At 37.5% G+C, this 10,566-nt stretch overlaps 1 protein-coding gene across 1 annotated transcript; it reads left to right on the top strand.

Moving 5' to 3' along the window:
- The first annotated feature begins 1,341 nt into the window (after positions 1-1,341).
- LOC127435878 (solute carrier family 13 member 1-like) lies at positions 1,342-10,129 on the top strand. Its single transcript, XM_051689623.1, has 15 exons — positions 1,342-1,497; positions 1,890-2,018; positions 2,142-2,278; positions 2,415-2,602; positions 2,695-2,734; positions 2,833-2,905; positions 3,018-3,175; positions 3,313-3,432; positions 3,890-3,985; positions 4,684-4,785; positions 6,562-6,656; positions 6,811-6,905; positions 8,234-8,395; positions 8,532-8,669; positions 8,812-10,129. Exons 1-15 carry the CDS (start codon positions 1,399-1,401, stop codon positions 8,944-8,946), a joined length of 1,767 nt encoding a protein of 588 aa, XP_051545583.1. The 5' UTR covers positions 1,342-1,398; the 3' UTR covers positions 8,947-10,129.
- The last annotated feature ends 437 nt before the right edge of the window (positions 10,130-10,566 follow it).

Raw genomic sequence — 10,566 nt, 5'->3', positions numbered from 1 at the left:
TGAAATAACTTCTTGAACTTGAAGTGATTTAAAATGAACAATTTACAATCTTTTCATTGAACAGCAGAGGAACTTAAGAGTTTAACAGTTTATAAGAAACATCAAGAAACTGTAAATCTGTCATTGCAGGTTTGTGTTTCTTTAAAACTAAATGCTACTGAAATCCTTATTTAAAACTGAAGAAAAAAAAGCTTTTGCTGGAATGAACCGGTTTAGTAAGATGGAAAAATATTATGAAAACCCTGGTGGCCCCTGAGAGAGACTGACATGAGGTAGTTGTTAGGTTATTGTTTGATATTTTCTTACAAGTTGCATGAATTTGTATAAAGGTAAGTCTAGATTTTTAGCATTATTATCCCACATTATTTTTCCCTACAGTATTGTGCAATTTTTTGTAATCTTTGGACACTAGAAAATGCTTTGATATTTATCATGCTGATATTGATAACTAATTTGTTTTATGTAATAGAGCTGTTCGATCTGTGACTGTCTGTCTTGAGAAAGCTTGAGAAGGGTGTTGATCGGGATTAATGTGTAATAGCACAGACGAAGATAAAGTGAGGGTTCTGTAAAACCACTAAGCCAAGTTATTCAGTGATTTTTCAAGGAAACACTATTCCAAATTTCAAACACTGACAATGAAAGGAAAATCGCAAAGCGAGGTCATGAAGACATAATAACTTTGAGTGAAGTGAACTAGCATCCACTAACCTAGATACATTGAGACAGATTTGATATTACACCAACTCCTGGTGACTTTTTTCCATTGAATCCTCACAGGTTGTCCATTGACTTTTATTTTAAATTATACACAAACTTATTTGCAAAATTGCATGCACCAACATGAAAGTTTGAAATAAGAGTTTGAGTATTATTAAGTATTTTTCCATTTAATCCATCTTTAAGTTTTCTTTTTTAGTGGTTCCATAAATACTTACTCGCAAACCAACTTCTCATTCTTTGAAAATAAATCCCAGTAAGGATTATCACCTGCTGTGTGATTTCTCAGAGTTTGTGTTTATGAAGTCTCACAGGTTGTTGTTTAACAGACCCCTGTGCTAAAAAGGTGTGAATTCCAGGAGTGAATGTATCATGTCATTGGGTTTATGTTTATAACAGTCTTGCTTTTATAACATCATATGCAAATTTGTTAGTAACTTTGCTCATAAAATGTAAATACAAGTGGATCAGGTTGGGGGGGGGGGTACTTACATGAGCTATGACTGGCGGGAGTCTAATCTTAAAGCTTAATCTCCATGGCCATAAGGCTTTATGACATGCCCAGAATGGACCAGTTACAGTGGATGCGGATGGCACCAGGGCAAAGATTAAACAGCGGCAGATTATTTAAAGGCCATCATAAGGCAAAATCCCTGAGTTGACTGCTTCGGCCACAGGATGAGGAGGCTTAGATGTTCTTGGAGCTGCGTGAAACCCCTAATCATCATCCTCACGCCACTGTCATTGCTACCGCTACCATTGGTCATCAAGACAAAGGTTAGACATGCTACAAACACGTGTGCATAACATGACAAGCACATGCACATGTGCAGATTCTTTCAACCGGAATTAGAAAAATGTGAATGTTAATCAAATTTTGTTTAGACTGAAACTGTAATAAGGCAACTATTGTGTAATATCCTTTAACTTGTTTTCATTTTCAGACTTCTCAGATGCATTTAAAGAAAATAATTGATTTAAATTTTAATTCCATATGCTCTGAAAAACATCCCAGTTGTATTATTTATTGTCTTTCAAATTATGGATTTTTCCCTATAGATTTATAATGTAAAAGACAAGGGTTTTGATATATTGAGTCAATGTCCTAGTACCGGTTATCTGTTTTGTCTTATCTGAATAAATGTAAACCTTTATTTAATTTCCATCAGGAAGCAGAATGTGCATACATCCTGATATTAATGGCTGTGTTCTGGATGACAGAGGTCTTGCCTTTGTCTATAACGGCACTACTCCCTGCACTACTTTTCCCTCTGTTTGGAATCATGAAGTCCTCTCAGGTACACTTGCCTGAATCCTTCTCAAACAATCTTATGAGAACTGGCCATAGTTTTTCTGGAAAACTAATGTGGATTGTTCTTCGTATCAACAAAGGATTTCATTCAGCCACTATTCCTCTTTAGGTTGCATCTGTGTATTTCAAAGACTTCCATTTGTTGCTGCTTGGAGTCATCTGTCTTGCAACAGCCATTGAGAAGTGGGGTCTTCACCGCAGAATTGCTCTCAAATTGGTTACTGCGATTGGAGTCAACCCTGGCATGTAAGAACTCTAACTAATCATCAAAACAGAGATTAAGATATGCATTGTTTTGATGATTGATAGTTGGGGACATATTGCAGATCTTTATCCTGTATCTGATTGTACTGCTTTTATTTTGTGAAATGGGCCTTCACAGGTTAATGTTGGGGTTCATGGTTGGCTGTGCTTTCCTGTCCATGTGGTTGAGTAACACTTCAACTGTGGCTATGGTGATGCCAATTGTCGAAGCTGTGATACAGCAGGTATTGGATGCAGGAGAAGAGTCCAGCAAAGACCACAAGGGGGCGTTAAATGGCATTGCCAACCCTGCTCTTCAGCTTGAAGGTAAGTTGGCACCACTTCTTTGATTTAATTGTGAGATGATAGTTTTTGTCCTTTAACCTTGTAAAACTGTAACCTTTAAATTGTTTTCACAGATATTGAGGCCCAATATGAGAAAACTGAAAAGATAAAAAGGTGACCATGCATACAATTGAAAAAGTAAAATGTGCAAGGTAATATGTGTTTTTATGCAATACATAAAAACACATGAACAATGTTTTGTATACTTATAGCATAGAAGCAGGCATTGTGGAGCCAGTCCAAACAGTCCAGACTGAAGCTCCAGAGGAACCTGAAACTGTTAAGGTGAATAAAACACATGGACATACTGTACAGTAAACATGCACAAAAACAATCCTTCTTCCTGCTCTAATTTATTATATGCGTATATAAAGCCGTGCTGTTGGATGTTTTTTAGGCACCAGCTCCACAGTCACATGGAAAGTACAGGACCCGTGAAGATCACATGATGTGCAAAGGCTTGTCACTTTGCATTGCCTACTCTTCATCCATTGGAGGGCTGACCACCCTACCAGGGACCTCAGCAAACCTAATCTTTGCTGAATATATCCATCAGTAAGTTCACTAAACACATTATATTTGTATTAATAAATAATGAAATATCCCATTATTTCCACCATTGTCTATTATCTAATTTGGTCAGTGTATGAAAATATCTAAACTGTGCTTGTTGTGTTGTTTTAACTCATCAGGTACTACCCAGAATGCAAGATTGTTAATTTTGGGAACTGGTTTGTGCTTTGTCTTCCCATCTGCATAATTATGCTGGTTTTGTCATGGATATTCCTACACTGGATGTTCCTTGGAACCAAGTAAGTGACCATTATATCTTTTATTCCATAAGCTGTACCCTGACCTCTCTCTGTCTCTCATTTTCTACTCTTAAGCTTTCATTTATATTCATCATTTCAAATCAGTCTGACATTTTCATTTTTCCTACCTTACCACTTTGGTTTCTTCTGCCTGTCTTCAATCATTTTCTTCCTGCTCTCTGAACCAATCACTGTATATCTTTCTCATCTCTCCAGAATAATTATGTTTTATCAAGCAGAATTCTTCATCTCACCACTATCAAGATTATCTTCTTTCCCTGATAAAGGATCACTCGCAGAACATGCATTCATAGTGCTGTGACAGAGATGTGATTTTCTTCTCTATATTTTAGTAAATTCATCCACCCAGCAGGAAAAATTAACTACATGTCTGCCTTGAAATCACAGTGAATGAACTGAACAATAAATGCATATCTGCTTCTCTATTTATCCATAGCTTTCGTGCCAGTCTGTGCTCCAGTGTACGGTCGGAGAAGGAAAAAAACACTGCCAGATTGCTGAAGAATCAGTACAAGTCACTGGGGCCCATAAGGTTGGAACTTTTCTTTCTTAAACACTCTAAAGATCAGATGTATGTATTTAATTTTAATTGATTTGAATTAAATTAAAGGTTCACTTAGTAATATTGCTGTTTATGTTGCTCTGACACCTAGCGGTGTAGATGCAGCATCACACATAATTGGAATTTCTCATTTACCGATGCCAATGCGCTGTTTGTTGGTCATTTCATCATCAATTCATGAATCCTATTCATTTCTTTCTGTTTAAAAACTTAGTAATTAGCAAAAAAAAGAAAAAAAAAAATCCCAGTTTATAGTGCAGAGAGTAAACCATTTGTAAGTTGATTCCTCAAAGAGTGTTATCATTATGGAGCTTTCAAAAGATCGCTGTCAGACATGTTGAATTTTTGCTCAAACAATAGCATGATATTGAGGCAGGGCTACCTGTTTTGTTAATAGATGGGTGACGGGGAAGAAGTGTTTGGGAAACCTGTTTGAAAACAGAATTTTCCATTTTGTGCCACTGGAGGTGTAAAAATTACACACGAATTACACCTTTAAGTGCTAATATTTTATGCCATTTTGGCTCCTGTTGGCAAAGTTAAAGATTTCGAGACCTGATTACATAATACATTTTTCTTTTTAGGGCAATTAAAAAAGAAGAATACCTAAATTGTTTACTGTTTCTCTACAGTATACAGTATCACCTACTGTTTCTTTTCTGATACAGACCCCAGGAGATTATCATCTTGGTTATCTTCATTCTGATGGCCATTTTATGGTTTGTGCGAGAGCCAGGTTTCATGCCAGGGTGGTCATCACTGTTCGCAGAGTAAGTGCTGTCACATTAATTAAACAATGTGAATGGAGATCTAGTGTAACAACTTTTGCAGTACTAAAGAGGTCATTGTTGTCTTACCATTAATCTTAGTGTTCGTGACTTTAAAGAGATAGTTCACCCAAAAGTGAAGATTCAGTAATTATTTGTTCACCCATGTTGTTCTAAACCCATGTGACTTTCTTTTTCGGTACACAATGGGAGAAAAAATTGTAGAATGGCAGTGGATGGTGACCACCTCTTCAAGCTTCATAAGGACGCAAATGTATAATTCAGAAGTCTAATAAATTGTTCTGAAGGAATACGATAAGGTTTGGTGAGAAACAAACCAAAATCTAATTTATTATTTAGTGAAAATCTTCATCGACCATTGCTCTCCTGTGCACGATGATGAGAGTGCACAAGAGCAGAAGTTCACGTAGGCCCCGCTTGCGAGATTGGCAGTTCAAACGAGAACTTGCTTTGCTGTTGCTATAACTGGTTCCCATAGAGGTTTTAACAACAGAGAACACAACATATCTGCACACAAACCAGAGAACTGAACTTACAAAACATGTCTGAAGAGTTAAATCAAAGAGGAGGTGCATTTCTATTTCTATTAGTTTGAACTGGAGTACTAAGAAATGGAACTGAGAGAGATGGAGGAGGCTGATGCAGCTACACATACTGTACACAGTCAGAAGTCTCAGTCAAAAAGAAAGTACAGGAGACTGCTGTGTTTTGGAAGTTTTGGATGTTTCGCTTCCAGAAAGTGAACTGAAAGAATTAGAGAGAAAGTCTTCTCTTCTCCATTCTGAACTGGTGTGTGTGTGGCAGATTGAAGAGAGCGAATTGAAGACTGAAGAGAGCGAGACCTCAGCAAAACAGTCGGTAGGTGTAACACCCTCAGCAAAATCAAGTTGTTTTTAACCGGCTAATGAGATGCTGGCTTCAGTATACTGCTATGAGAAAGACAATGGACAAGTTAAGAGTTCAGCAGACGAGGCTACCTGGCATGACACCAAAGAAACAGAAACCAAGCAATTGACTGAATGTCCTGTCACTCGTCGTGGCTGGTTTAGTACAAAAACTCTGATTAGCATGGAAAATATACCTTTTATCGCATGTTGTGTCATGTCTGGTTAGGATACGGTGTGACTATAAATGCCTCAGCTTCTCCCATCTCACTCAGTTCGATTTCCGAGTACTCCAGTTCATACAAATAAGGCTGGTCATAGAAATCTTCTCTTCGACTTCAAACTCTTCAGACATGTTTTGTAAGTTCGATTCTCTGGTTTGTCTGCAGCTGTGTTGTGTTCTATGTTGTAAATATCTCTGTTGTGTTCCGGTTATAGCAAAAACAAAGTGAGGTCTCACTTGGCACATCTGCTCTCGTATACTCTCATAAATGTGCACAGAAGAGTAATGGTCGTTGAAGATTTTCACTAAATAATAAATATGATTTTTGTTTCTCACTTAACCTTTTCGTATGCCTTCAGAACAAGGCATGAGTAATTTATTGTACTTCTGAATTATACTTTTGCATCCTTTGGAAGCTTGAAGATGTGATCACCATCCACTGCCATTGTATGTCAGTGAGCAAAAATTTTTTTTTAAATTCTCCCTTTGTGTACCGAAAAAGAAAGAAAGTCATATGGGTTTTATAACACGAGGGTGAGTAAATAATGACTGGATTAAAATTTTTGGGTGAACTATCCCTTTAAATTATTTCAAACTAAATTTCTTAGCTTCAAGTTTACATTTATCCTTTCTATGTTGTTATCTGTCCAGTTACCGAGGCTACGCTACGGATGCCACTGTAGCACTGTTGATGGGTTTGATGTTCTTCATCATCCCCTCACACAAACCAAATGCAGATCGCTACGGTACTTGCTCTTCATCTGTTCCTTTCTGCATGTGTGCAAACGTTCAAAAGGATTCCTTATAGACACTTTATCTGCACAGCAACTTTCAAAGACATTTTCATTTGTCTATTAGTGCTGTTTTGCTTTTTATTAATGTTCTCAATCCCTGTGACAGAGCCCTTGATTACATGGAAGGAATTTCAGGCCTGCATGCCATGGGAGATCTGTCTTCTCGTGGGTGGGGGTTTTGCTCTGGCTGAAGGCACAAAGGTAGGACATTAAGGTAATCATTTAGTGGAAATCCAACTATATCTGTGACAGAAAAAATTGAGAAATATATACAGAGTACAAAACATTATTAATATAAGAATCCACTAATGGTCCATCCTAACAGGCTTGGATGAAATTAACCAGGCCAGTCTAATTCACTGGTGTCTTTGGACAGCTCTGGACTGCTAAAGTGCTCCCTTTTCTCATAATCTTAACCATTAATTTCCTTTTAAAAGAAAAAATGGCGGGGCCTGGGTAGCTCAGCGAGTATTGATGCTGACTACCACCCCTGGAGTTGTGAGTTGGAATCCAGGGTGTGCTGAGTGACTCCAGCCAGGTCTCCTAAGCAACCAAATTGGCCCAGTTGCTAGGGAGGGTAGAGTCACATGGGGTAACCTCCTTGTGGTCACGATTAAGTGGTTCTCGCTCTGGGGGACGTGGTAAGTTGTGCATGGATCGCGGAGAGTAGCATGAGCCTCCACATGCTGTGGGTCTCCACAGTGTCATGCACAGCAAGCCAAGTGATAAGATGCGTAAATTGACAGTCTCAGAAGCGGAGGTAACTGAGACTTGTCCTCCGCCACCCGGATTGAGGTGAGTAACCACCTAGTAGTAGTGGAAATTGGGCATTCCAAAAATTGGTAGAAAAGGGGATAAAATAATAAAAAAATAATAATAATAAAAATTAAAGAAATGGATCACACCAAAGACTTCTAACAGCATGCAGCTCATTAACGTTTCGCAGAGAAGAACAATTCCACAATGTCACTCTCTGTCTGCTTTGACGTTCCATTCAAGCTAATTATATGCCTCCATTATAAGAAAGGCACTGAGGGTCATGACATCAATTTCAGCATAACAAACAGCTCCTTCCTCATGTCATTTGCACAGACTGGAAACAAGAGAATTTGCTTTTTAATATTCTCCTGGTGTAGATGGGCAGGGCTGGGGTCTTATCACCAAGGCCCCAGCTCTGTTTTGATCCAGCACCCAAATGCCATGGCAAGTCCGGTCTTTAAGATCTTCAAAGCAGAAAGGATGACTGCTGCGCTGCATTCTCCATATGCAATATAAGGCTTTTGGGATGTTGTTTCTTGACAAACAGCTAAATTAGGACTCCAACCTCTGTCAACAAGCAAACAAAGAGATGTCAGTACATTTATGAGTGCAAAGTGCTCCAATATTGTGCTTTTAAGGGTTTTGTTCGAGTTCATAAATATCATATTGGCTCATGTTTGTGATGTTTTTTGTTTTTTTTTACACTTTCACACACCTTCTTTCAAACATGATCTGATGTTTTTAATTTCTTTCATTTTTTGACCCTTCAGATTTCTGGTTTATCATCTTGGGTCGCTGATTTGCTGACCCCTTTGGGAAATCTCCCTCCTTTAGCCACCGTCACCATCGCCTGCCTTATTGTCACCTCTATCACAGAGGTGGCCAGCAATGCAGCCACAATCACAATCTTTATGCCTATATTGGCCCCCTTGGTATGTCTAATTGTGAGATGGAATTTTTTTTTTACTTTCTGTAATGTTATTTAAATTTCAAATATTATGAAGATGTTTGCATTTTTTTTTTTTTTTACTTTTTTGGTATACTCTCATCACAAATGGTCTTTTCCAGGCCGAGGCAATCGGAGTGAACCCTCTGTACATGCTGATTCCCACAGCCCTCTGTGTTTCTTTTTCCTTCCTGCTTCCAGTTTCTAATCCTCCTAATGCCATTGTCTTCACTTATGGCCATCTTTCAAGCATGGATATGGTGAGTCCTTGACAGAATCAGAGTGCTGTTTAATAGTTTATTTTTGAGTTATAATTTTGCATTGCAATTTTGATAGATGTGGTAAGGCAAAGGTTTATATTGTACAGTTAATAAGCTTGATATGGTTTACTTCTCATTGTAGGTGAAGGCAGGGCTGGGTGTTAACGTTATAGGTGTTCTTACAGTCTTATTAGCTCTCACAACATGGGGAATACCTCTACTTAACCTGGACACCTACCCAGACTGGGCACCAGTGGCAAACATCACTGGAGTATGACCTTCATTTTAAATATGTTAGAAATATGACAATTTATTACTTAGTTTAAAATCACATGGAATCCCTTGCTGTCAGCTGAATAGTTGACAGAGCAGTGCAGTCTTATGGAATGCTGTCGGTTGACATCCTGGACTTCCTGCAAAGAGGTATGGCCAGCTTGCCTCAAACAGTACGCTGTAAGGAGCTCCAGGAGATGTTCTGTCTGAACATCACTGTTTGTTTTTGTATTTTAAAAACTTTTGTAAGAGTCTTTGAGATAATTGCCTTAAGGACACATCGAGTCCATTGGTTCTGTCAAAATGCACAAAATGCTAACATAGCACTTAACTTTTAATATTATTGTCTATTTTTGTTATACTGTAGCATGTGTGTGTGTGTGTGTATATATATATATATATATATATATATATATATATATATATATATATATATATATATTATACATAAGTGAATTGTATGAGTAGAAGAATACTGAGATTGCATTGTAAAAAAAGGAGACCAAAAGAGTTAATAGCAGATTACATTTTCATTAAATTTTCAAGTGTTAATTTACACCTTTAGACTCAGCACAGTCTTTTGCATACAAAACTCCATCTAGTGGTCAGCAAATAATTGCAATTGGGCCTCTTGCATAATATAGGCAATACATGCTTTTGCTACTCCTTAGTTGGTTTCAGGGGCATTAGTCAGAGTATTACATACTTTGAGATTAGACAATTGGATTTTAGCATGAAAGATATGTATTATTTTTATTTATTATATTTATTGTGTTTGTTTGTTTCATATTTTCCCCAAAGAATGCCTTACTTAACTGCCTTTAATATTCACCTGACAGAAGATGTCTGCATCTATGATTGGAAACTTAATATTAATTTTGGCATGCATTGTTGTGAAATGATTCTTTTGAGATATTACTTTGTAACTTTTCATTGTCCCTGCCCCCACCCCTACCTCCTAAGAGAATGTATATTAGTCTGTCTTTGTGTAGTTACAATATCTCTTGGAGTTAACTATTTGTCTTATTGACTTGAAGCTACAATACAAGGATAAGTCGGTATGCACTGAATATGTGTTTCATCATTTTTGCCAAAAAACATTTAAATGATTTATTGAAACTATTCATAGCCATCATGTGCTGGCAGAAGTTTGTGCTGATTTAAATAAACAATAGTTCTGCCATGTATTTTGTGCGTATTGACTGTCTGTACTTTTGAATGATGTCACTGATGACTGACATCAGTAAAGGACAGCGCTTCATCTCTGTCCACTTATTATTGTATGAAATACATAACATGGTGTCAGATGATAACCTAAGTTGAAACGAAAAGTACTATTAAAACATGCTGCAGCCACCCTCAGCTGTGTGTCTTCAAGGCAACTTGGAAGAAAATTGCTAGCGGCATAGCAGAGAAATCAGAGACAGTGCAATGTGCTGTGTTTCTCCATATTGTGGGTGAAGAAGCCATCAAAGTGTATAATACATTTCAGTTTACGGAGTGAGAAGTTAACAATATTGCTGAACTGAATTTTTTTTTCAAGGAATATTGTAAATCTAGGAAAAACCTGCCAAACATTCGCACGTTTTTCACGAGAGCACAAGGCCCGGAAGAATTAATTGAC

This window comes from Myxocyprinus asiaticus, chromosome 46, assembly GCF_019703515.2.
Source record: "Myxocyprinus asiaticus isolate MX2 ecotype Aquarium Trade chromosome 46, UBuf_Myxa_2, whole genome shotgun sequence".
Taxonomy (NCBI): Eukaryota; Metazoa; Chordata; class Actinopteri; order Cypriniformes; family Catostomidae; genus Myxocyprinus; species Myxocyprinus asiaticus.
The sequence above is the reverse complement of the archived record's forward strand: the minus strand, read 5'-3'. Positions and strand labels throughout refer to the sequence as shown.